The 27,470-nt window shown below is 52.2% G+C and overlaps 1 protein-coding gene across 1 annotated transcript in view; it reads left to right on the forward strand.

The window, feature by feature from the left end:
* The window catches only part of SMCHD1 (structural maintenance of chromosomes flexible hinge domain containing 1), a 2,317,253-nt gene that overhangs the window by 1,074,284 nt on the left and 1,215,499 nt on the right, over positions 1–27,470 (forward strand). Inside the window, exon 28 of the mRNA XM_078687460.1 lies at positions 20,217–20,335. Coding sequence (XP_078543586.1) covers positions 20,217–20,335 — 119 coding nt within the window. The remainder of the gene's footprint in view (positions 1–20,216; positions 20,336–27,470) is intronic.

The following is a 27,470-nucleotide window of genomic DNA, read 5'->3' on the forward strand; positions in this document are numbered from 1 at the left end:
CATTTGTTTTACTGCCACGCCTTCCAACGTCCCCCTCTCAGCTTACTGATGATCATCTGTTCATTCTGCATTCAAAAGTACACTCCCTTCTGGTCACAGGGACTGTCGAGAGGGTGCTGGTGCCAAAAGTAGGGCAAGGTTGCTATTCCTGCAACAGTGTGCAGCCCAAGAAAGACCGAGAACGCTGGCCTATATTAGATCTGTGCCCACTCAAAGCCTTTCTCGGAAAGGAGAAATTGAAGATGCTCACCCGGGCCCAGGTGTGTTCTGCCCTTGACCCTGGAGACTTGATTGTGTGGATTTGGACCTGCAGAATGCCTATTTTAATATTCCCATCCTGCTGGCTAATCGCCTCTACCTGTGGCTATTGGTGCAACATCAGCACTTCCACTTCACTGTGCTTCGGTTTGGTCTCACTAGTGCCCCTTGGGTGTTTACGAAAGTAATGGCAGTGGTGGTAGTTTATCTTTGGAGATCTGGGGTGGCAGATCTCCTGAGACTCTACTGGCTGTTGAAGGTGGGCTCGCCCCAGGCAGTTATGAGCCACCTCCAGACTTAGTCAAACTTACTGTCATTGAGGTTCCCTATCATCGTGGTGAAGTCACACCTAGCTCCTTCTCAAATGCTCCCCTTCATCTGAGCCATTCTGGACAAGGTTTTGGTTTTGTGTCTTTGCCCCAGGAAATAAAGTGCAGAACATTCAGGCTATGAGCCAGATATTTTAGCTTTGGCCCTTGGTTCAGTGAGATAAATTCTGAGGCTCATGGGACTGATGGCCTCCTGAATTCTGATGGTTAGGCAGGCTACAGGTGGCATATGCGGGTTCTTAAGTGGTAGCTGAAGTCCCAGTAGTCCCAACATCAGTGGGACCTCTCCGACCATGTTCAGATTTCAGAGAAGGCTGCAAAATATCTACCGTAAGGGTTGCTGGATGGCAATTGGGTCAGCAGCAGACAACTCTTCTTTCCCCATCCAGAGCTGACAGTAGTGACTAATGCATCGCTTCTGGGTTGGGGTGGCCATCTGGGGAAGGTGGAGATTAGAGGCCTCTGTTCTTCAATGCAGTCACTGCTCCACATCGTCCTGCTGGAGTTTTGTTCCTCTGGTAATTTTGTCAATTTATGTTATTTTTGTGTTTATTGTTTAAGGATCTGTTTCTGATAGATACATCTGCCGTGTGGATTCCTCACCTTGTGAATACCCCCTTGCGTCAGCAACATTCGGAAATTCTTTTTTTTCGTAGCCTCGCGCCGACGTGGACTCCTGACGTCATAGAGACACGACCTCGCTCGCGACTCCGCTGACGTCACCGACGCCTATAATAGGCCCACGCCGGCGTGATGACATCAGTTCCCTTTTTTCCGCGTCGTCGACGCTAACGGTTATCGGGAATCTCTGTAGCCAACGGATACTTTGTTGTCTTTATTATTAACATTTTCTGCGTCTCTGTATCCTGTCTCTTCGACAATGTCTTCAAAAAAGACCGGCTTCAAGCCCTGCAGAGAATGCGGCAAAATGATGTCCATTACCGACCCACACAGCGACTGCATCTGGTGCTTGAGCTCGGACCATGATGTGGAGGACTGCTCTTCGTGTAAGAAAATGAACCCGAAGGCCCTGAGGGAGAGAGAGGCGAAGCTCCTGGTGGCTAAAATGAAAGCTGGAAAAGGAAAATCGTCGAAGTCTCGTTCTCGAAGGGCGAGGTCGAAGTCGAGATCGAGGTCCAGGTCTAGATCTAGAGGAAGGTCGTCTTCGAAGTCGGCTTCGGACCATGTTTCAAAGAAGAGGAAACATAAGAAGAGGAGACATGAGTCCCGACGTCGTTCTGGTAAGGAGTCGGGGTCGAGGTCGAGGTCACCGAAGGTTCGTTCGAAGGTGGTGACCATTGAAGTTTCGGATCCAGAACCTGAAGGTGAGGCTTCCCCTTCTGAGTCACGGGCGCCGTCTCCGGCTCCGTCTCCGACTCCGAATCCGGCTCCGAATCCATCTCCGGCGCCGTCCCCGGTCCGAGATGAGGAGGAGCCTCATGAGGATGAGGGTTCCGAGCCCTTAAGTGAGCCGAATCCGAACGCTCTTTGGGACAGGCCTGAAGGTTTTCATCTACCATTTCCTGCCCCAGGCCAGGACCCTTCTGCGTTTCTCAACGCGATGTATGGAGTCTTTTCGAGGTCGTGGTACCCCTCTGGTGCACCTTCGGGTCCCATGGGTCCTTTGGCTTTTAACTTAGGAGTCCCTCACTCCTACCCTCCGGCTCCGTTTATGCCTTACATGCCGGCTCCGACGCCGCCGTGGCATTTTCCGGCTCCACCGAAGCCGTCGACGCCGGTTCCGGCTTCGCCAGCTCCGGGTCGACCTAGAACACATCCCTCTGAACCTGCGGATTCGATCCCGACGTCGATTCCGAATCCGTCGGAGCCGATGGTGGATCCGAGGGCAAAACGGGTCAAGATGAGATCCAGAAGAGAGGCTCAGCGCCTTCTGGAGGAAAGGAGGTTTTTGGACTCACAATCTGACCTCGAGGAGGGTGAGTTGGATGAAGATACTTTTGAAGATTTGGCAGAAGCAGGAAGCCTGGATTTCTCTCCAGAGTGGGAGTTACCATCAGGTTCTAGTACTCCTTCTAAGGACATTCAACCCTATCATTTGATTATGAGAAAGGCTGCCAGTCTGCTTAAGTTGACTTTGCCTACAGCAGAATTCAAATCTAATATTCTGACTGAAGTACTCCATTCTCCGAGTTCAGTGGTGGAACCTCTTCTTCCTTTCAATGAGGCTCTAACAGAGCCCATTCTGGAGGTGTGGAAAAAACCTTTGTCTGCTCCAGCTGTCTCTAAAAGTGTAGCCAGAAGATACAGGGTTGCCCCTGATGATCCTGCCTTTTTAACCTCTCACCCTTCACCGGAGAGTTTGATCATTCAGGCTGCATGCTCCAAAAAGAACATTAGTGCTTTCCCTCAGGTTCCTTTTGAGAAGGAAGCAAAGAAGCAGGATCAGGTGGCAAAGAAGTCCTTCTCCTCTGCCAGTATGGCATTGAAGTCATCAAATGCCACTTGCTTGATGGGGAGATATTTACACGCTCTGATGGACTCTTTACATGTTCTGGTTCCAAAAGTTCCTGATGACAGCAGGAAGGATTTTGAGGAAGTCATCTCTGACGCTCAGGCAGCGGCTCGCCAGGTCATTCAGAGCGGTTTGGATACTGTAGACTCTGTGGCGCGCATTATGGGCACTGCTGTCGCTACTAGGAGGTCTGCCTGGTTGAAATCTTCTGACTTTTCGGCTGATGTTCAGGCGACATTATTAGATCTTCCTTTCGATGGTTCAGGCCTTTTTGGGAAGAAGGCTGATGCGGCCCTTGAGAGGTTTAAAGATTGCAAGGCGACTGCTAAATCCCTGGGTCTCCAAATGAGAGGTTCTTCAACTGGCAGAAGATTCAGAGGTTTTGGCCGTCCTGCCTTTCGGAATTTCCGGCAAGGCCAGCAGCAGCAGCAGCAACAACAGCAGCAGCAAAACTCCTTATACAGGTCCTACAGGGGAAAGCAAAGAGTGCGTCCTCGTGGACGTCAGGTCTCTTCCTCCTCCACTTCCTCCAACCCTCCTGCCCCTGAGAAGCAGCCCTAGATCCGACATTCAGGATCATGTGGGTCCGGTTGGGGGCCGGCTTACCCATTTTCTACAGGATTGGGAATCGGTTACGTCAGATCTTTGGGTTCTCAATCTTGTAGAAAATGGGTATGCCCTTCCCTTTCGGGAATTCCCTCCCAATTTCCCTCCTTGCCAAGGGTATTGCTCCGAGGAGCATCTGTCTCTTCTGCAAGAGGAAGTTTTAACTCTGATAAGAAAGGGTGCGATAGAGGTGGTCCCAGAGCAGGAAAGGGGTCAGGGATGCTACTCCCGGTATTTCCTGATTCCGAAGAAGGATGGCAGGCTTCGTCCAATCCTGGATCTCAGGATCTTGAATCTCTATCTGAAACAGGAGAAATTCAAGATGCTCACCCTTGCTCAGGTTCTTCAAGCGCTGCAAGAAGAAGACTGGATGGTGTCACTCGACTTGCAGGATGCTTACTTTCACATCCCAATCCTGAAGTCGCACAGGAGGTATCTCCGTTTTACGGTGGGATCGCAGCACTACCAGTTTGCGGTCCTTCCGTTTGGACTTACTACTGCGCCTCGAGTCTTCACCAAGGTGATGGCAGTGGTGGCGGCACATCTCAGAAGGTCAGGGATTCCGGTATTCCCTTATTTAGACGACTGGCTGATCAAAGCGGAGTCGTCAGAGAGAGTGCTCCATCATTTGCGGGAGACAACCCAGTTGTTGTACAGGTTGGGTTTTTCAATAAATGTACCCAAGTCTCACCTGGTGCCCTCCCAGCGCAACCTGTTCATAGGTGCGGTACTGGACACAACCGTATGTCGTGCATTCCCTCCCCCTCAAAGGATTCGCGACATACGGGAGATGATTCCTTTGTTTTACAATGGAGCGGTCGTTCCAGTCCTGAAGGTCCTTCGCCTGCTCGGTCTGATGGCTTCATGCATTCTGTTGGTCAACCATGCACGCTGGCACATGAGGGCGCTCCAGTGGTGTCTCCGCAGGCAGTGGTATCAGCACAGCGGAGACCTCAGGGAGTCAGTGAGGATCTCCAGAGAAGCTGCAGCGGATCTGTCTTGGTGGGGCGTGGAAGGCAATCTGTCCCAAGGAAAGCCTTTTCAACTTCCCCCATCGGTGGCCACGGTGATAACGGATGCATCCACTCTCGGGTGAGGTGCTCATCTGGGGGATCTGGAGGTCAAAGGCCTTTGGTCTCCAGAGGAAAGGTTGCTTCACATCAACCTTCTAGAATTGCGGGCGATACGTTTGGCGCTCAAGGCCTTCCTCCCTTCCCTTCGCAGTCAGTCTGTTCAAGTCCTGACGGACAACACGACTGCGATGTGGTACATCAACAAGCAGGGAGGAGTAGGGTCGCAGTGTCTCTGCAGAGAGGCTCTGGTCCTGGGTTCAGGACCATCAGATTTGTCTGATGGCAAATCATCTGGCCGGTGTTCTGAACGTTCGTGCAGACAGTCTCAGTCGGCAGTTCTCTGCCGACCACGAGTGGAGGCTGCACCCGGAGGTGGTTCACGACATCTTTCAGATGTGGGGGACTCCTCGGGTGGACCTGTTTGCCACTCGCGAGAATGCGCACTGCCTGTCGTTCTGCAGTCTCCAGTATCCGATGCAAGGAGCCTTGGGGGACGCGTTTCAGTTGAGTTGGAAAGATCAACTCCTTTACGCGTTTCCCCCCATACCCTTGATTCCTCGGGTTCTGAGGAAGATTCGCCAAGACCGGGCCCAAGTCATATTGGTCGCTCCGGATTGGCCAAGAAGGGTGTGGTATACAGATCTACTCCACCTCTCCTCTCACCCGCCGCTCCGTCTCCCTCTCAGGGCAGACCTCCTCTCTCTGATGGAGGGGCAGGTTTTACACCCCCACCTCCAGACATTGCACCTTCATGCCTGGAGATTGAGCGGGGCAACCTGAATTCCTTTTCCCTCCCGCCTGACGTTGTGGATGTCATCTTGTCAGCCAGGCGTGACTCCACTAAGTCCATCTATTCTTATAGATGGGCGAAATTTGTCACGTGGTGTGGGGAAAGGTCTGTTGATCCTTTGAGGGCCCATTTGTCTAATGTTCTACAATTTGCTCTTTCTTTGGCGCGGCAGGGTCTGGCGGTTGCCACGGTAAAGGGTTACCTGTCGGCGCTGTCCGCTTTTCTCTGCTTGCCTGACCAGCCCTCTCTTTTTAAGTCTCCTGTGGTCTTAAGGTTTTTGAAGGGTCTTACTAATATGTTCCCTCCTTCACCTTTCATTGTGCCTCAGTGGGATTTAAATCTTGTATTGACCTTTTTGATGGGGGCTCCCTTTGAGCCTCTCCACAAATGTCCCATGAGGCTTCTTACCCTTAAGACAGTCTTCTTGGTGGCAATAACCTCGGCAAGGAGGGTTAGTGAGCTTCAAGCTCTTAGCTCCAAGCCCCCATTCCTGACCATTCATGTTGATAGAATGGTTCTTAGGACCAGGGCTGCTTTTCTGCCTAAGGTGGTAACTCCCTTCCATCTAGGACAGTCCATTACCCTACCTACCTTCTATCCTCCCCCTCACCCTTCCAAGGAGGAGGAGAGACTGCACCGTCTGGACCCTAAGAGGGCGGTGTCCTTTTACTTGGACAGATCCAAGGACTTTCGCTTGGAAGACCAGCTCTTCGTTGGATTTGCTGGCTGCAAGAAAGGAAGGGCGGTCCATAAAAGGACTTTATCGAGATGGATCGTCCTCTGCATAAAGATCTGCTACTCTTTGGCCGGTAAGGAACCACCAGAGGGTATAAGGGCTCATTCAACTAGAGCTAAGTCTTCAACCTCAGCATTGGCTAGAGGTGTGCCTGTGGAGGATATTTGTAGGGCGGCGACTTGGTCTTCCCTCCACACTTTCGCGAAGCATTACTGCTTGGATTCCGAAGTGAGGAGGGACGGCCATTTTGCGCGCTCTGTCCTTCAGGATTTCCTGGTTTAGAAGAGTGGACACCCTCCTCCGGGAGTGGGGACTGCTGTGGGACTCTATTCACAAGGTGAGGAATCCACACGGCAGATGTATCTATCAGAAGAACAAGTTACTTACCTTCGGTAACGCTTTTTCTGGTAGATACTATATCTGCCTGTGGATTCCTCACCGACCCACCCGCCTCCCCGTTGTCCACTCTTCTATGCCAGAGTTACTGTAGTGTAATATATATATGTATTTTATTGTCAAGGAAATGTTTCAGTTGCTTTCCTGCTTTTGCTTAACACTGTGTGTTTTGCCTTGAGTACTGTGTACTGTGTATACTTGTATATTTCTACTGTCATTGGTCCGTCCGTGTGCCTCGATGGCACGGAAAAAAGGGCGGAACTGATGTCATCACGCCGGCGTGGGCCTATTATAGGCGTCGGTGACGTCAGCGGAGTCGCGAGCGAGGTCGTGTCTCTATGACGTCAGGAGTCCACGTCGGCGCGAGGCTACGAAAAAAAAGAATTTCCGAATGTTGCTGACGCAAGGGGGTATTCACAAGGTGAGGAATCCACAGGCAGATATAGTATCTACCAGAAAAAGCGTTACCGAAGGTAAGTAACTTGTTCATCTCAACCCTGACCAATTGTTAGACCGCTTACTTATATGTATAGGGTGACTCAATAGTCTTTAATAATTAGCCTTACTAGTATTGATGCAATCCTACGTTCCTCTCATCTAAGTTTTCTCTCTATGGTTTCCCTATGCATGAAAGGGTCGCTCCTTCACCTCCTTAAGCTACTAAGAGTGTTTTACCAATAATAGCCATTTCTTGAATTGAAGCCATTCCCTAGGTAACTTCATTTTACCTAAGACATCCCTTAATAGCTCTCTCCTCTCACACCCCTAGGTCGGCGGAGAACTTAGACGCCGCCCTCGCGCGCTGACGTCAGTTCTTCTTTTTTCCGAAGCCAGCAAGCGCAGTTTCGGAAAAAGTGGTACCCTTTAGTCATTTTTGACTAAACTTTTTCGATCCTTTTTGATCTATTTTTCGAGTCGAATGACTCCATCGGTGCCAGTAGGGATGCCCGGGTTCAAGCCCTGTGCCGACTGCAACTGACTGATGTCGGTTGCCGACCCCCATCGACGGTGCCTGTATTGCTTAGGGGCCGACCACGATGACAAGTCATGCCCCGACTGCCGGGCCTTGAAGTCGAAAGCTAGACGGGAGCGGTCCCGTAAGCGCCTCGAGATCCGGCAGTCGGCCCGCAACGCTCGAGGTCCCAGAGGAGGTCGAGGGACCGGTCGCAGGGCCGGAGTGATCACAGCTCGGCAAGTCGACACCACTCGTCGGGCTCCAAGTCCTCAGGTAAGAGGCACAAGAAGTCGAAGAGGCGACATCGCTCTTCTGACTCCCCCCGACGCTCGCGGACGCGGCTGGGGGTTCGGGCGGCTCCGCCGGAGCCGCAGGCGTCGCGGCCTGCTCCATACCCACCGGTCCCTGAGCAGAACGCGATGCCGGAGGAGATCGATGCCTTCCTCATGGCCATGAGGTCGCTCGCTCCTCCGTCTGGTTCCGCGGCACCTTCAGGCTCCGCGGTCCCGACTGGGAGCCCAAGCGGGCCGGGTGCTTCGGCCTCGGCGCCGTCGGGTGCTTCGGCCCCGGCGCCGTTGGGTGCTTCGGCCCCGGCGCCGTTGGCGACTTCGGTCCTGGCGCCGCTGGGCCCCACTGGATCCGGTTTCGGATCCGGGTCGCCGCTGGTCTACCTTACGACCCCGCCGGCGTCGACCCCTAGGGTGTCGCCGCACGATGCCGTCCCTGATTCCCCCCTCGATCCGGATCCACGACGCCGCATTCGACGCTGGCTGAAGAGCAATTCTCCTATGATCCGGCTCCATCCTTTACCCCTGCATTCCAGGAGATGGAGGACGAGGGAGACTTGGAGGGGTCTGAGGAACCTCTGGCACGGGAGTGTCAGTCATTTCAGGACTGGACAGAGGAGCTAGGGGAGGCCATTGGCCTGGACACCTCCCCTGACACTGGTTTTATTTCCCCCCCTACTGTGGCTCTGGAGGAGGGGGCTGCTTATAGTGTGGTGCTGACGAGGGCGGCCAAGGCCTTGGCTCTTGAGCTCCCCGTCGCAGCGGTGAGGTCTAACATCCTCACGGAGGTCCTTAAGCCGCAGGTAATCTCTCGGGAGCCTCTACTGCCTTTTAATGAGGCTCTCACGGACGTCCTGTTGGGCACCTGGTCCAGGCCCGCTACAGGTCCCCCTGTAGATAGGAACGTCGCCAGGTGCCACTGCCCTGCTCCGGGCAACCCTAGTTTCATGTCCACCGACCCCACCCCCGAGAGCCTGGTTATCCAGGCCTCTACTTCCCAGTCCGCATTCCCGACTGCACCTCCAGTTCGGGAATCCAAAAGGTATGAACAATTCGGCAAGAAAATGTTCTCCTCCCTCAGTTTGGGGTTGTGGTCAGTCAACACCGCTTGCCTTTTGGGCCGTTACACCCACTTCCTGTGGGATACGGTTGCGGCCGTGCTGCCGGAGTGCCCGGAGGGGGCCCGGGTGAAGCTCGCTTAAGCCCTCGCAGAGGGACGAGACGCAGTGCGGTACTCCATACAATGTGGGCTGGATACCACGGACTCACTAGGTAGGGCGATTTCCACGTCTGGGGCGGTTCGCTGCCTCTCCTGGCTGAGGTCCGCCAACTTCTTGGCCGATGTCCAGAACACCCTCATGGACATGCCGTTCGATGGCAGCCACCTCTTCGGTGGCAAGGCAGATAGTGCGCTTGAGCGCTTCAAGGACTCCAGGGCTACGGCCAAGTCCTTGGGCCTGTCGGCCCCGCGTCAGCAGACTTCTGCCTATCGCTTCTTTCGTGGCCAAGGTAGGGGCGCCCCCACACGTCCTGCCAGTCACGGGCCGCAGACTAACATCCAGCGTGGCGGCGGACGTGTTAATCGCCGTGGCGGTAACAGGGGACAACGGTGAGGCCAGTCCACATCCACCCCGCAGCATCCGCCTCGAAGCCTTCCTAGTCCGAGCTTTCACGCCCATTTGACGCCAGTGGGGGGCAGGGTTCCCCATCACCTCCTCCAGTGGCACACCATCACATCGGACTGGTGGGTCCTGCAAATCGTCCGATGGGGCTACTCCCTCCCCTTCTAGGCGACCCCTCCAGCCATGCCACCACAGTGCCACCGCGTGTCTGGCGATCACTTGTAACTTCTGCAAGAGTAAGTTACGGCCCTCTTGGCCAAGGGGCCATCGAGCGCGTTCCTTGGCCAGAAGTAGGGTGTGGTTGTTACTCCCACTACTTTCTGGTTCTCAAGAAGGGCAAAGGGGGCCTACGCCCTATGTTGGACCTGCAGAACTGCAACGGCTTCCTCCGGAAGGAGAAGTTCAAGATGCTGACTCTGGCTCAGGTCTTAGCTGCCCTAGACCCAGAGGACTGGATGGTAGCGTTGGACTTGCATGACGCCTATTCTCACAACCAGGTCCTGCCGGCCCACCGGCGTTACCTGCGGTTCACGGTAGGCCGCGAGCCCTTTCAGTTTACCGTGCTCCCGTTCGGCCTTACCAGCGCCCCTCGGGTGTTCACGAAAGTGATGGGGTTGGTCGCAGCTCATCTGTGCAGATTAGGGGTGTCAGTCTTCACCTATCTCGACTACTGGTTGTTGAATGCGGGCTCGCGCCAGATAGTCGCCAGCCATCTCCAGACTACGGCCGACCTCCTGCACCTGCTGGGGTTCTCCATCAATGTGCCGAAGTCACACCTGTGTCCCTCTCAGAAGCTCCTCTTCATCGGAGCGGTTCTAGACTCTGCGTAGTTTCGGGTTTATCCTCCCGAACAGCGGGTTCGGAATATTTAGGCTCTGATTCCTATCTTTCAGCCTTTATCCCGTGTCTCGGTCAGGGTGATGCTGCGGCTTCTTGGGCTGATGGCCTCCTGCATCCTTCTGGTGCATCACACCAGGTGGCGGATGCGGGCTCTGCAGTGGGACCTGAAGTTTCAGTGGGCCCAGCATCAGGGCAACTTGTCCGACCATGTCTTGATCTCGGAGGGCACTGCAAGACAGTTGCAGTGGTGGCTCACGGACCGCGATTGGGTCAGTGGCAGATCCCTCTCCCTACCCCAACCGGAGCACGTAGTTGTGACGGACGCGTACCTCCTGGGCTGGGGGGGGCCACATGGAAGAGGCGGAGATCAGAGGCCTCTGGACTCTGGCGGAGTCCCGGCTCCACATCAACCTTCTGGAGCTGCGGGCGATCCGGCTTGCACTGAAAGGATTCCTCCCCTCTGTCCGGGGGAGTGTAGTGCAGGTGTTCACGGACAACACCACCGCCATGTGGTACTCCAACAAGCAGGGCGGGGTGGGGTTGTGGACCCTGTGCCAGGAGGCTCTGCACCTCTGGCAATGGCTGGAACATCAGGGAGTGACCCTGGTGGTTCAACACCTGACAGGTTCCCTGAACGCCAGGGCGGACGAACCCAGCCGTCAGTGCATGATGGATCACGAATGGTGTCTGAACTCTGACGTGCCACAAGGTTTCTTTCAGCAGTGGGGAGAGCCTTGGTTAGATCTATTCGCCATAGAAGAGAACGCGCAATGTCATCAGTTCTGCGCTTTGGAATTTCCAGGGCGGCACTCGCTCGGAGACTCTTTTCGTCGCGAGTGGAGTTGCGGTCTGATGTACGCCGTTTCCTCCTATACCACTTCTGCCCAGAGTGCTGAAGAAGAGCAGGCGCGACCGGGCCCAAGTCATCCTTGTGGCTCCGGACTGGGCACGAAGATACTGGTATCCCGAACTACTCAGTATGTCAGTCGATCCCCGGATTCGTCTGCCTCTTCCGGAGGACCTTTTGTTGCAGCAGCAGGGGACGGTCCTCCACCCGAACATGTCCAGCCTCCACCTCCATGCGTGGAGATGGAGCAGCGACCGTTGAGGCCATTTGACTTGCCTCCTGAAGTCTGCGATGTGATTCTGGCAGCCAGGCGTCCCTCCACAAAATCGGTATACGCCTGCAGGTGGAACAAATTTGTGGCATGGTGCACAGCAAAGGCTGTGGATCAACTCTCTGCCCCCCCTTTCTGAGGTTCTCCTCTTTCTTCTTTCTCTTGCCCAGCAGGGCTCTGCTCTGGGCACTTTTAAGGGCAATCTCTCTGCCATTTCCACCTTCTTAAGGATCCCTGATCAGCCCTCTCTTTTCAAGTCCCCATTTGTAAATAGGTTCTTGAAGGGCATCACTCATATGTTCCCCCCTGTTCCATTCGTGATGCCTCAGTGGGACTTGAATCTTGTTCTGACTTATCTGATGTTCGAGCCACTTCATAACTGTCCTCTTCGTCTCCTCACTCTTAAGACTGCATTCCTGGTGGCCATCACCTCTGCCAGGAGAGTGAGTGAGCTCCAGGCTCTTTCTTCACAACCTCCTTTCCTTTCTGTCCATCCGGACAAAGTTGTGTTGCGGACGCGACCCTCTTTCCTGCCCAAGGTAGTCACAGCCTTCCACATCGGGCAGTCCATCACCTTGCCCATCTACTTTCCGCCTCCGCATCCCTCAAAAGAGGAAGAGAACTCTTTGTTGGTTACGTGGGCGCTATGAAGGGACGGGCGGTGTTCCAATGGACCATTTCTCGATGGGTCGTTTTGTGTATCAAGGCTTGTTATTTACTGGCTAAAAAGGAGCCTCCTGTGGGGCTGCATGCCCATTCCACTCGGGCCACGGCGGCTACTACTGCCCTAGGTTGGGGAGTCCCGTTGCAGGACATCTGTCAGGCAGCTAAGTGGGCCTCGCTTCACACGTTCGCAAGACACTACTGCCTGGACAGCCAAGTCCGGAGAGATGGCTTTTTCGGCCGTTCCGTTCTCCAGGACTTTCTGTGATTATTGGTTCGCAGACCCACCACCGGGGTTGGCATTGCTGGGGTATCTATTCTAAGGTAAGGAATCTAATACTAACCTGTTTCTTTCAGATGCACAAGTTACTTACCTTCGTTAACGATATATCTGTAACAAACAGTGGTTAGTATTAGATTCCTTACCGCCCCACCCATCCTCCCCATTCTGCGAACCGATATCTAGGGTTAAGGTCATCCCTTTGAGGGCCCTAGTTTCATGGCACCAGTGTTGGTTTTTATCATGGCTCTGCGTTTCTGGCGCGGAAAAGCTGTGTATAAGAACTGACGTCAGCGCGCGAGGGCGGCATCTAAGTACTCTGGCGATGTCATCCCGGTGCCGCTGCCGATGGACGCGGATCTGCAGATGACGCCTACCGATGCGCAGGGGTACTGCTACGCAAAAAATTTCCGGATCCAGACTGACGCCTGGGGATATTCTAAGGTAAGGAATCTAATACCAACTACTGTTTCTTACAGATATATTGTTACCAAAGGTAAGTAACTTGTGCATCCGGCAATGATGCGCATGTGGAGTACCTTTCCTAACTCCACACTTACGCATTCCGTTATCAAGCGTACATTGTGCTGTGACACCGGAGCTCCCGCTCGGCATCCCGATTCACTCGGGTGGACATTATTGTTGCTCACCGAGGACATCAAGTAAAGGATTTCTAGCTCACTCTCCGGTGGAAAATCAGGACCATTAGTTCCTTTTGATTGTAGAAGCTGTCTCATTGTTCCTTTAATTATAGGTCGCTGGCTCTCTAGCCCAGCCAGCAGCAACCTTGTATATGAACTATTGTGATGAACTCATACCACTGCAAGTGACACCTACACGTCCTCATCTGTGGCCTCTCGTTATTAATCTGATAGAGACTACTAGCCGCAGATTCCTTCACGTAGAATTATACCCAGGCGTGAGACTGGATCCGGAATCTTTTAGCCACAGCATCCCTGCGCACCGGGGGCGAGGCGACATCACGCGACTCCATCCAGGTGTCGTCCGCACAAGTGACGTCAGCGAGGTCACATAAGCCTCGCCCCGGCGCGCCTACGTCAGTTTTTTCCTTTTCCACGTGCAACACGGATCTGGTCTTGCTACGGGCCTGTTTGGGTCCCTTTTTTCTTCACCAATTGTCTTTATCTGGTGGAACAGTGTGCGAATGCCTTCGGGCTTCAAAACTTGCACGTCGTGTGGGCGTCTTATGTCGGCGACGGACCCTCATCTCATTTGTATGTGGTGTTTGGGGGAGGATCACGGCACCACTGATTGTGAGGCGTGTCAACTGTTGAAGCCGAAGTCGCGACGGGAGCGCCGAATTAAACTTCTATCGGCGCGTCTCTCCAGGTCGACCTCCTCCCCTCAATCAGCTTCGGCAGACGGCTTCAGATACGGCCACGGTCGTCGTCCTCGTCCTTCTCCGATGTCGCGAGAGCATCGCTCCCCAGTGGGTAAGTGTCGCAGTTTGTCCCCGGGGGCTGGTGTTCGGCCTTTCCGGGGGCGTGGGCTCGCCGCGGGTGATGCGGCCCCGCGCGTCGTCCTCCTATCCACCGTTTCCCGGTGAGAGGGAACCGAGAGTCCAGATGGAGACATACGCGGCAGCTTTGCAGGCCTTGCTGGTGTCTCCTCCTCAATCCCCTCCTGGGGCGCCGACGGATCTCTCGCCTTACACATGGCTGCCGGCGGCTCCGGCGCCGACTGGTTCAGATCAAGGCTTGGAGGATGTGGTGCTGCTGGGGTGCGGCCCCTTTGGGGTATTTCCTTCGCACCACAGCGCCTCTGCCTCGCCGCAAACTCCCGCGGGATCCCTGTGGTGTCGTGGGAGGTCGCCGGGGCTCGGGTCGCATCCCCGAGCCACGCTCGGCCCGCTGGGCAGGCGAAGGCCTCGTCCAAGGCTGAGCTGACGCCGTCCAGGCACCGGTGTTTGCTTCAGGCAGTGCCACAAGGGTCGATGACTTCTCCTCGTCCCGCTCTGGGCTTAGGTGGGGTGGGGACTCCTCATCCCCCCCTGGGCCTTTCTCCTTCCTCCCCGCAGGCGGCTGCCTCATCGGAGGGCGAATGGGAGGTTGGGTTGTCTCTGGCGCCTCCACATGGGTCGACGGACAGCCTCCTCAACATTCTGGGCCGAGGCTGGCGGAGGACTTCTGGTCACTCCCCCGGTCCCGCTCGTCCCTCCACGCAGGCAGCTGCCTCGGCAGAGGTCGAGTTGGCGCCATTCCGGCGCCGCCCTTTGACCACTTCAGCTCCGGCCCTGCTCCGGTCCCCACTCCGGTCCCCAGTGCAGTGTGACTTTGAGGAGCCCTATCCGGTCTCTCATTCGGCTCTGGATGGTGCTGGCTTCCTACCTCAGGTTGCGGACTCCACGGCTCCACACAGAGGTCGTGCAGCGGGTTCCTCTTCGGACGCTCCCTCTTCTCCGGAGGCTGGCTGCATTTTGGTGTCCTCTTCCCCAGAGACTGGCCACCGCATGGTGTCTATTTCACCGGCGTCAAAGAGTGGCTCACCGCCCTTTCTGAGGCTGAAGTACTCGTTGGAGGAGCGGCAGGTACCCCATTCTGCGGTGCCTTCTGGCTTTCAGGTCTGGCCCTTGCCCATCCCGCTTGGCTTCGGGGACAGCCGTCTTAGTCTACAGCCGTGACCCACGGAGGAGTTGGTTTCTTCTCCACAGAACCCTACAGAGGCGGGTGTGGCCTTCGCGCATGCGCTGTCCACTGCTGTGGGCATTCTGCGCATGGGGGACCCGATTGCTCATTTTCGGGCGAACCTTCTCTTAGAGGTTCTCCACCTGGGCTCTGGTGGGAGGGAGATCTTACTCCCCTTTGAGGGTTCGCTCCTTTCTTCTCTGGAGGGAGCTTGGAGGCGTCTTGCCTCCGGAGATCAGGTGCCTCAACACCTTCTGCACCGTCACCTTCGGGCGCCACATGACCCGGCGTGCCTCTCCCTCCACCCCTCTGCTGCCAGTTATCTCTTGAGGACCGCTTTTCCCTTCCTGCCCCCACTGTTGACTCGGCCGTCGCGGGAGGCCCGCTGGCTGGACTCTTGGGGACGCAACATGTTCGCCTCAACCAGCACTGCCCTGCAGGCCCTTAACACCTTGTGTGTATTGGCGAGGGCTTCCTATTGTCTGTGGGACTCGACTGAGTCTCTGGGTTCCGCTGCTTCCCAGGAGACTGTTCAGGTGGACCGACGGCATCATGCTTTGGATGGCTGGGAGTTAGCGGCGTTTATTCTCCGCTTCGCTCTGGACATCTCGGAGGTGTTAGGCCGGGCTATGGCTTCCTCAGTCTCCCTCCGTCGCCATGCTTGGCTTCGGGACGACGTGTTCCCTGAGAAAACTCGGGAGCGACTCATTGATCTTCCGTTTGATGGCAGCCTGTTGTTCGATGCTCCGGCTGACTCTGCCATCCAGAGGTTCCTGGCGGGGCTCCATACTCCTCCTCCTACTCCTCCTCCTCCGCCTTATTCTCCTCCTCCTCCTCCTTCCCCTCAGTGACTGCTGAACTGAGCTGGGTTTGGGCCTTTTGGATGCCCTTGCTGTAGGTGGTCTTTGCTGGCCTTTGTGTCCTCCTTGCTGGGACTTTGGCATTGTGTGCTGCTGGACGGCCCTTGTTGCCTGTGTGGGTGTTTTTGCTGGACTTGTTACACAGACTTGGCCCTGAGATTAGGCCTTCTGTTTTTCGTTGGGCTGATTTCAAGCCTTCCGTGGGGCTGTTTTTTTCCCCGTTTCGCTTTTGCTTTCTTCTCAGCTTCGGAAGTTATTCCGAAATAGGGTTCCCGTGTTTTTGGACTTATCGTACCGTATGTGGGGTAGTGGTAGCTGTTCTATAGCTATGCTCTGCCGGAGAGTGCTGGTTGCCTTCGGGTACCTGTTCCCCATGGTTTTTCTGTATGTTGCTATTGCTTCTTGAGGTTGTGTGCGCGGCCTTAGTAGTGGTAGGTCCGGCCATTCCTCTCCTTTCTGCTCTTGTGCTAAAAACTGGGATGCTTCAGTGTCCTTCATGCTTCTGGCGGTTTATGGTTATAGCTGCCGTTCTGGCTAGCCTGTTGCCTTCCCTCTGTGTGGGCTCGCCTCTTCCTTGGTTTCCTCGGGCCCTCTGGGCTTCTTCTTGTTCTTCTGCCTGTCCTGGCGTTGAGTGGAATCTCAATTGCCCTGGGGTTAGAGTGAGGTGTTCCGGGCCCTCTGGCCTCGTCCTTGGTTCCTCTCTAGTGAGTGTATGGGCCTCCACTCTTTCTTCTTCCTCCTACATCCCTCTGGGGCTGCTGGCGTTAGACTTGTGGGGGTACTCTTACCTGGTAGGGACGAGGTTGCCTCCCTGGTCTACGGGGCTTGTCCCCTGTGGGCCTTCTGTCCTGTCCAGACTGGTGGGGTCCTTTCGCAGACACTCCTTCCCTGTGGGTATTGCTAGGGTATCTATTCTACATGAAGGAATCTGCGGCTAGTAGTCTCTATCAGATGTACAACTTACTTACCTTCGGTAACAATGTATCTGGTAGATATGATTTTAGATGCAGATTCCTTCATGGCCTGCCCTTCCTCCCCGTTCTGTGAGGACCCCTGGGCTGGTCCTTGGTACTCCCCTCCCGGTGGGTGCCATGTCCTCTGTGAGTACCTTCTTTTGTTCTTGACAGCTTCCTTCCTCTTTGGTTCTGGGAAGGTGGCGCTTCTGGTGTTCCTATGCCCCGCTGCTGTGGCTGCTTCAGGTCGGGGAGGTTTCCTCCCATCTTTTTCTTCCTCCCTTCCTCTTGCTGCTAGAGGGCTGGTCCCTCTACCACCTCTGGGTTGGGGCTCTCTTGTTGCGCCCTACCCTTGTCTCTTGGGGGGTGGATGCCCTCTAGGCTGGGGTGGGTGGAGGTTGGTCGTTCCTGTCTGTTGGGACTGTCTCCCCTTCCTTGTTTCAGGGGGTAGTTGTAGGCCTGCAACGTGTGACATGACTTTTAGGCAGGTTCCCTGTCCCCAGGGGAGAGGCGGGGGATTGATGTCTGTGTTGGTTGGGTGGCTGCTCAGGGCTCTGCTCTGTTCTTCCTCTCTTCTTTGCCCTTGGACACTGCGGTGTTGTTCCCATGCTCCCACAGTTTTTTAATTGTTGGTTCCGCGTTGTGGTGCGGAAAAGTTCTCTAAAGAAACTGACGTAGGCGCGCCGGGCGAGGCTTATGTGACCTTGCTGACGTCACGTGCGCGAACGATGCCTGGGCGGAGACGCGTGATGTCGCCCTGCCCCCGGCGCGCAGGTATGCTGTGGCAAAAAGTTTCCGGATCCAGTCTCCCGCCTGGGGATAATTCTGTGTGAAAAAATCTGCGGCTAGAATCGTCTCTACCAGATACATCGTTACTGAAAGTAAGTAACTCGTACATTTCTACTACTGCAAGTAACAACCTAAGCTTATGGTCCTGAGACACCAGAGCAACCACTCGGCATCACGTTTTCACTCATTCCAAGTCTGATGCCGCTCGATACACTCATCAAGTAAGTGAGTCATAATCTCACTATCTGGTGGTATACTACAACCAGGAGTTCCATTCAGCAAATGGTTTATTCATGTCTCCTTTCTTCGTAGGTCTCCGGCCCGCTAGCCCTTGTGGCAGCGTTCATGGAATAGGGGTTTCGCACCTATCCCTTTTCATTCTGGCTCCCTTGATAGATTTGGCATTCCCCCCCAAAAAGTGAGTATTTTCCGGTTGTCCCGGAGCTCCCCGCTCTTCACCAATAGTAGGATATAACATCTTTTCTCAGCACTATACAGGGCTTGGAAGTCCTGAACCCAATTTACAAAGGGACCTCCGCCAGTTCCCTTCATAGAATCCCCCCTTATGTTTAGGAATTCAGTCCTTATCTTTCAGTTAGTTGGAACTAAGCCCCTTGGCTTTGTCTGGCAGGACGCCCACCTCTCTCTTCTTCCTCTATAATGAAGGGTTAAACCTCGGCCCTCCTTCTCTTTTTTTCTGCTCCCTTCTAACTACTACATACAGCGTTATTATGAGTACCATAATTTACCCACTAGACAAGTGTTTAATGATTAATAATCAATAACTCTGCAGGTTCCACCGGGTTCTTCAAAACTTTACCCCGTTGTGGTTTTTAGCTTGCATATACTAGGTACTCAAACACCTTGTCCTTATGATGATTTCAATTTTATGAGATCGAAATGACATCGACCACTGATCAACTTGATTCCGTTTTTATTATATTGCCTCTTGTGCATTACGTATTGTAGGGTTTTCAAAAATTCTTTAAGACCCCAGGTGTTTTTAACACTCTTGAGATCATTTGGCGTTAGTGAACCACTTAACTTGCAGGCAATGAGTAAAGTATTTATGCAGCACACAAACAGTAATAAAGAGAAAACACAACTCAAGAAAAATCGCACACCAATTTTGGAAAATAGAGGACATTTTAATAAATGATTTGACACCAAAACAATAAAAATGCAATCAGTAGAACCAAAATGATGACATCTAGTCTTGCAAGACCGGGGCAAAGTTGAATATTATGGCCGACTGAAGTTTATTGGGCCCAGTGTCCGCTTACCTTCAAACTTAGAAAAAGTTTTGAAGAAAAACTGCTGAGAAGATAAAGTTTGAAAGTGAACAAGGAGGAGGCGTAATCAGCAGGGAGCCAATAGATGAAGTCGCGGTGAAGATTTCTATCTTCTATGGAAGTGTAAAATCTCCAGTGGGCAAAGCCACAGGCTGTAGCCGACGAGGGCTCCACTAGGCCAGAGACTCCTTCTGTGAGGAGGCGAACGTGGCAGGAGCTACCATGTAGTCAAGTCAACCAGCGATGCACCAAGGCACATCAGTAAGCAGGTAGATCCTGATCTCCTCTTGGTTCTCAGGACACTTTTGGCTGAAAATTTTAAAAGGCACAAGTTTTGGATTTGGGCTATCTTGGGCGCCTTTAACACCACTTCCAAGGGTCCAGGACTGGCAGGGCACTGCTTGGCAGAGTCAGGACTCCTCTAGCTGTGTCGAAGTGCGGGTTCAAGATGGTTAGAGCCTTTTCTTTCCTGAGTGTTTGATTAGGAAGCCAGCAAACTAGTCCTTGGTTTCACTCTGGATGTCCTGTGTCAAGCACAAAAACAGGTCTCAAGCAGCAAGGCAGGCTTCTGAGGGCACAGGCAGACTTCTGGACTCGATCCTTCGGTGGCAGGGAAATGATCCAGTCATGTTGGTCATAAGAAGAAGGGACTTCCAACACAACCAATAGAGAAGGGTCTAAAGGAGCTTTTTAACATCTTCAATTATCTTGCAGAGATATGGGATTATATCATAGTCACAGTGTACAGAATAGGAGGTAAGAAAAGAAAAGTTAAAAAAGGTGGAACCTGTTTTGACTAAACTTTGTACATCCCTAACCACTGCTTCCCCTAAATTGGGCCTTTACAGTTGACAAGCCATGGTCAAGTTTTGCTTTGGTGTGCTATATTGCTCTGTCGCTGCATGCACCATTATTCTATAAAACATTGCATCTTCCTATTTGGATCCCTTGTTCAATTATTCTTACTGCTAAATAAATCCCGTGTTTTGGTATCCTTGCTGACTTACCACGGTTCTGCTTTTGTGATCAGTACTCCAAACTTATATCTTGGCTGCCTGTTGTCAATAGGTCACATTATTGGTAATACCCTTGTTCCATTGATGTCTCCGTTGAGAACACTTTTTATGCCTGCATTGACATTAATTTTGAAGCTTTTTACTTCCTACATGATTTGCAAAACGTTTTGTATTGGAAATTAGGTGCATAATTTTGCAAATGACTGAAATGTGTTCTTTACTTTTTTTTTATTAGATGTAATGGTTACAGACCAGCATGGGAATCACATTAAATCGTTGGCATCATCTTGCGTAGAGTCATTAGTAGTATCAGGACCTGGACTCGATAAATCTAACATGAAAGTGTTATGGCAGGTAAAACTTGGTTTTTAAAAACCTTGTACATGTAACTACTTAATAATTGTTGCTTACTGCTTAATACGTTTTCTTTTTTTTCTGATTTATTTTATTTTATTTATTTATTTAAGCAATTTGTAGAGCGCAACAAATACCCGTGGGTGTCTCGGCGCTGAGGACATAGATAGAGGTAGGAAGGCGAAGTGCCGTTTAATGACTGAATAACCAGGTCTTTAGTAGCTTCCTGAAAGAGAGCAACGTAGGGCATGCTTTGATTTGTGGGGTAAGGGAATTCCATAGTCTTGCCGTGACTACAGTGAATCTTTTGTCTCCCCAGGACACCTTGTATGTACGGGGGACCGTCAGAAGATTGGCAGAAGAGGATCTTAGATTTCTGCAGGGTGTGTGGGTGGACAGGGCTCTCCTTAGATAGATGGGGCCTGTGTTTTGGATTGCTTTATAGGCTATGCATAGTGCCTTGAATTTAATGTGATTGGGAATTGTGAGCCAGTGTAGCTTTTTCACCACTGCAGACATGGGTTGATGTTTAGGGGGGGAACAAAGCTCAGCACCTAAGTCGAGGTGCAGGAGGGACTCACCGGGCACACTCCGCCGCTGCTGCTGGGGCCCACACGCTGTGAGTGCTGCACGCCGCCGTTGCTTTCCACCTGCACGGCCGCCGGCGGACTACAGCTCCCAGCAGCTTGAGCGGGTCATTACCGGTTTCTGCGCGCCCGGAGGCGCTGATAACGGAGGAGGCTCCCTCCGCGTCGCGGTACGCGGGCGGGACTGCGCCGGGACAAGGGCGGGCCCTCTGTGGACAACAGGGGACGGGACGGGCCACCCCCCTTACCAGCGGTATTCAATCCTGAAAGCTCTGGGAGCTTAATAATAAGGTACTGTCATTTGCTCCTCCCCGTTGTATTTTCTTTTTTGCTCTGGGTTATTGAGCCAGCTGCCTCCCTTAAGAGTGTGAGTGACACATTTTCTCTTGTGCGGGACTATTTGCTTCCTCAAGTACTTTCTCCTGCACCTTACCGTTATTTAAGGGAGAACCCCCCCAAGCAAAATGAGTATCCAGGGCAAGAAATCTAAAACATCTGCTTCTCGCCCAAACACCAGACTTCAGGCCACAATGCCGCAATCCCTCCCAACGCTGACAGACATTGATAAAATGCTGCAACAAACCATAGGGGTGGTTGCCAACGCAATTGAAAATACCGAAAGAAGATTATCTTTCCCACCTACAATAAGCTCTAAAGACCACGTAGAAGATTGCTCGGTCATTGCCATCGATCCCACGATCCTGGACTCTTATCTAACATCCACCTATGCTGAGCTCCCCTGTGCGCAGATCCCGGCTGAGACCTCAGTGGTTGATGAAGTACCACCGGCCCCGGTTGAGTCCTCTATTAACTTTAACGACGATCAACCTTGTATTTTGACTTCCCCCTCTCCTGTGGCAAAATCCAAACTTGGTAGGTTGGGCTCCAAGAAAAAAAAGGATAGTCTTCCTAAGAATCTTGGGACTAAGAAACAGCCTAACCATAATTTAGTAACTCCATCCGAACACTCCCGGCATCCTACTACAGGGATACCATGCTGGGTCACCAATATGGTGACGGACCTTCAGAATAGTTTAGAGCAAATTATCGCTTCCCACATCAAACCTCTGGTCTCAAAATTGGATAGACTATCCTCAATGTTAAATAATAGGACTACAGGGACAACGAAGCCTCAAAACTCCCAAGGTAATTTGGCACCTTCTGCTTCAACCGGTGCCCCTACTAAGGTACCCTGTTCTGAAGCAGCTAAGTCCGCTGTTCCAGAGGCATCAAACAAAAAATTAGGACCAGTAACTACTGCTGCCAAGCCCACAAACCCCGCACCTCCTCCTACATCTGTAGCCAACCCACTAGGTCCTACCATATCTCCCGCTGTGGGCCAAACTGTCAAATCTAGTCAACATCTTAAGGAGGGTAAAAATACGGCACCAAAAAATGCTGCGCCAACATCGAGACCTCCCCCATTTACGGCAACTTTCAACCGATTGCCGTCAATAAACTTGCCCCCAGAAGCACAACCATATGTAGTTGCCCTAGTGGGTGTTCCGCCCCTTAGTGAGGGGAAGAGAGAACAGGAGGTAGACTTATACAATAAGTGCATACAGTGGCTGAATTTAAACAGACCCTTACCTTCTAGCATTTCGGGTCATATATTGGCAGTGAGAAGAGTAGAATGGATTGGAAGGGGTCCCAAAACTGTGGCAGGGGATGTTGTTACAATTAATTTTAGGGATCCCTCTGCTGTTGACCATATCTGTAGAACTTCTTTCCACAGAGAGTCCCAAATCTTTCCTCTACACTTGTCCTGTTTCTATCCTACTTCAATCCATAAATCAACTTACCAAAGGGGACCACAGTATATGAGAAATCATCTCTCCCACCCGGACAAGATTCTCCACTTGCAGCCTTCTAGGGAGGGTTTTCTTCCACCCACCTCGATCTACCCATTACAAGCCCATTGGAACAGGTTTAGTGTTCTCTAGGAGGTGGACTGACTCACCCAGAATGGTTTGCCCCTACGAGAACATAATGAGGGTAATTTAGATGAGGGTGATGCAATACAGGCAAAGACTCTATCCCCAGTTAGTTGTGAGGACCCCTGTCTTTATGTATCAGAGCGGAAGGAGACAAGGGCAGAACAGAGCCCGGACCAGGTATTACCTAGAGAACCAGGGGAAGAGCGGGACAAAGTAAAGGTTACGGAAGGAAATATAAAAATCCTCTCGTGGAACGTGGCAGGCTTAAAGAGCAAGCTACTTGTCCCAGAGTGGTCCTCTTTTATGACCACACACGATATCTGCTTGATGCAAGAAACCTGGTCCTTTGAGGTGAGCGCCAGCCCAGGCTTTCAAAGCTATGACATTCCTGCAGTTACTGGGGGGAAAGGCCGCCCTTCGGGTGGTCTTGCCATATGGGTAGGCATACACTTAGGTGTGCAGGCCACACAAGTGGACACAAACTCCCCAGATATCCAATGTGTGTTGCTAACATCTGTTGGTAATTCTACACTGGCTATTATTAATATCTACTCCAGGCCTACGGTGAATGGAAAAGAATCGAGTACTATCAAGTTACTCGATCACTTCCTCCAGACACTTGACCCCACAATTCCGATTATTCTTGGTGGCGACCTGAATTGCCAGTTTGAATCATTGGGTGGATCCGAGTTGTGTGAGGAGGATGAGGTCGACCTGCTCTGGCACATTCCAGCCCCAAAAATCACCCCAGTTAAGGCATGGACCTCGCTTGTATTACAAATCAAAGCCTTGACCCTTGCAATGTCTCTGCGGGCATGCAACGGAAGGGGCAATAACGAAAGTTCCGGCCACCCCACATATAATAGGATAAACCGTAGCTCCATCATTGACTACCTTATGTTGGAAGCAAAACACTGGGACAGGTTTAAAGATTTTGGGGTTGTCCCTAGGAACGATAGTGACCATAATGCGCTGGTTCTAACGCTTAAACCCGGCGCATTTGGATTAACTAACCCTGACACTGGCTCCAGCCTGACAATCCCCCCACACATCATATCCAATAATAGGAGAAGAGTTAAATGGCCTTCCTGCCTAGACTCTCCTACCCGTCTCGCAAAAATCTATCAGATAGCTATCCCACTAATTGGTGATATGGGCAATTCCATCTCCCATGGGCAGATCATAGAGACCCACCGAAACTTGGTTGAGAGTCTAGGGGATGTATTTTATCCGGTCAGTGGGACTAAGTCGCGTCGGAATAAAACACACCCCTGGAATAACCACGCTTGTAAAAAATTAAAGAAAGCCCTTCTTAAGGCAATTAAATCTAGAGATACCCTTAAAATTCGAGAATCCAGATTGCTGTACAAGAAGGTGCTGACTAGGGCAAAGAGCGAGTGGGAGGAATCTAGGTGGGATGTACTGGAACAGGCACTACTCCTAAAAGATTCCAAGACCTTCTGGTTAATTGTTACCTCTTCAGCGGCAGGCGAGAGAGATGCTGGGGTCTCGAATATTGCTCCTATAGTGTGGGAGGCACACTTCAAGTCACTTTATACAAGTCCTGAGATGGAGGACACTGGGTGTCAGGGCCAGGATAGGCTGCCACAACCGGTTCTGGACTTTCGAGCCTGTGTGCCTCGGGACCTCCGGCACGAGAACAGACTGCCGGGGGACCCGGGAGCTCGATTTCATGTACCTGTACGGCCCGGGACTTCCCGCATGATTGTCGACTGCTGGGGGCCCCGGGCTCAAGGTCTTCTCCCTGCCAAAATCATAGCCCCAACCGAGCTCCCGAGATTCCTACGGCCCCAGACCCCCCGCACGAGTGTAGACTGCCGGGGGCCTTGGGTCTAGGGTTCTCGGTTCCTCGCACCTATACGGCCCGGGACCTCCTGCACGAGTGTCGACTGCTGGGGGCCCCGGGCTCAGGGACTTTTACCTGTCAAAATCATAGCCCCAAACGAGCTCCCGAGATTCCTACGGCCCCAGACCCCCCGCACGAGTGTAGACTGCCGGGGGCCTTGGGCCCTGGTCTCTCTGTAGTGAGTCAGGATGCCCACAATAGGTCTCCCACTAATAGCTTAGTCCATATTTCACTTAGGGAAGTTGAATTGGCAATTGAGAAACTGCTCCCGAATAAGGCTCTGGGTTTGGACAAGCTCCCTGGAGATCTTTTTCGTTCCCAGCCAAAAATTTGGGCCCCATACCTGATGGTTCTGTTTAATGCTGTCTTACAGGGTTCCCCAGTACCTGAGACCTGGCTGGGAGCTGAGATTGTTCCAATCTTTAAAAAGGGCTGCCCACTCGCCCCATCAAACTATAGACCAATTAGTCTACTCGATACGACCCAGAAGTTGATGGGCCGAATTCTACTGGAGAGATTACTGGGCTGGATGGAGGAAAATAAAACTCTGACCACCCTTCAAGCCGGATTCAGATCAGGGGTCTCGACTTTGGACCAGATCTTTCGCCTGCAGGTCCTATACTGGAAAACTGCAAGAGTAGAGGGTGGCAGCCGCTACCTTGTTTTTGTGGACCTGCGGGCCGCGTTTGATCTGGTTCCTAGGGAGAGGCTCTGGAAGGTGTTGGAGGAACTTGGTCTCGCTCCTTACTTATTAGATGCCCTAATCCGACTTCATACCGGGAATTATGCCCAGGTGAGGTGTGGGGAAAACGGGGAATTATTTGATCGCTTCCCTGTTACCCGGGGCGTACGCCAGGGTTGCGTACTGGCACCCACACTCTTCAGTTTTTATGTTAATGGCCTGATAGATAGACTTAATTGTGTCAGGGACAATGATGCCCCACGCCTGGCCACCGGTAGGGTGCCCGCTCTGATGTTCGCGGACGACACCTTGTTGTTGTCGCGGACATCATCGGGCATCCAGCGGGTTTTGGACGGCTTTGTCTCCTTTTGTGCATCGCGGGGATTGGAGATCAACTTGGAGAAAACCAAGTTCATGATCTTCAACCCCCCGAGGCACATCCGTCTAAACCCCACATTGAATGGAACCCCACTTGAGCGAGTCAAGACCTTTATATACCTGGGGGTGACTCTGACTGAGCATTTTACATGGGACCATCAAGCCTCTAAATCCTCTTTGAGACTTGCACAGATCATGGGTGGTGTAGGTAGACTCCATAACGCCTCAACCTTTAAATCGGCTACCCCTGCCCTAGAGATATACAGAACACAGGTTAGGTCTGCTGCTTTGTATGCTGCCGAACTCTGGGGACATACTAATGCATGTAACTTAATGAAAGTACAGCAGTCCTTTATGCGACATCTGTTTGGTCTCCCACAAAGCACACCCCTCCTACCATTACGTTTGGACCTGGGTCTGGAACCTATCTCTGACTTGGTGGCTGCACGTCCCCTGCTCTATTGGAGAAGGCTCTGGTCTGTTCCGGAGCTTGAACCCTTTAGAGCAGAATTTAACACTATTTGGGGACTGCTAAAGAGTAAGAATATACCGTGGCTGGTACATGTCAAGACTCTCTTTTATCAAATTGGCCTTGCCCAACTGTGGGACACACCGGAGGACAGCTGTATGAGGATGCAAAGGACTGTACTGGTGGCAGCTGTAAAATCGTACAATCTTAAATTGTTACATCGTTCTACCTCCCTGGGCAGACTGTCAACTGAGTTCCTTACAATAAAAGTCGAATACAGGGCGGAGGTGTTTCTGGACTTGGTGCAGCCTCCACTAGCAAGAAAACTGTACATCCAATTGAGGCACGGCTCTTTACCGGTAGGGGCACTGACATCCAGATGGGCAAAAACGACAAATGCCAACTGCCCTGCCTGTAATTATGCCAGTGAAGACATTGCACATATCCTTTTCTTTTGTCCAGCATATAGTGAAATTCGAAAATGCTGGATTATCCCATTATGCAAAAATCTTGGCTTCCGACACTGTGCACACTGTGCTAACTTATGACACTGCCCCTCCCATTGTTTTTGCCGTCTCCCGGTTTCTATTAGGCATGTGGCGGAGAAGAACCAGTTTTATCTACAAGAAATAACGGATTGTTGCTTTTAATCCTCTACTATTCCTTTGATAACCAAAGTTTAATAACTTTTTAATTCTAATGTATCTATGTTTTATTATTGTGCTTGTATATATTTTATTGCACTTGTATGGTCTCTGACCGAAATAAAGTTATCAAAGTAAAAAGTTAAGGGGTGCCTGTGATGATCCTGGCGGCGGCGTTTTGTATCAGCTGTAGTTTGCTGATGACCTTTTCTGGGCGTTCAGGAGTAATCCGTTACAGTAGTCTATTTTCGACATTACCAGGGAGCTTATCAAGGTTTTTCCTGTGTTGGAGGGAAGGAATGGTAGTAGTTTTTTGATTATTCTTAGTGTGTAGAAAGCAGAGAAGGTGATGGCATTTGCATGGGCTGCAAAGGAGAGTTTGTCAACGAAGATGATGCCAAGGTTTCTTACTTTCTGTACTGGAGGAGGGGGGGGGGCAGTTCAGTAGGCCACCAGGTGGGGGACCATGTAGGATGTAGGTTGCCGAAGATCAAGACCTTCGGCCTTTTCCGAGGTTAATTTTAAGCAGTTTTTGGCCATCCAGGAGCTGATAGCGATCATGCCTGCTTGA

This window comes from Lissotriton helveticus, chromosome 4_1 (genome assembly GCF_964261635.1).
Source record: "Lissotriton helveticus chromosome 4_1, aLisHel1.1, whole genome shotgun sequence".
Taxonomy (NCBI): Eukaryota; Metazoa; Chordata; class Amphibia; order Caudata; family Salamandridae; genus Lissotriton; species Lissotriton helveticus.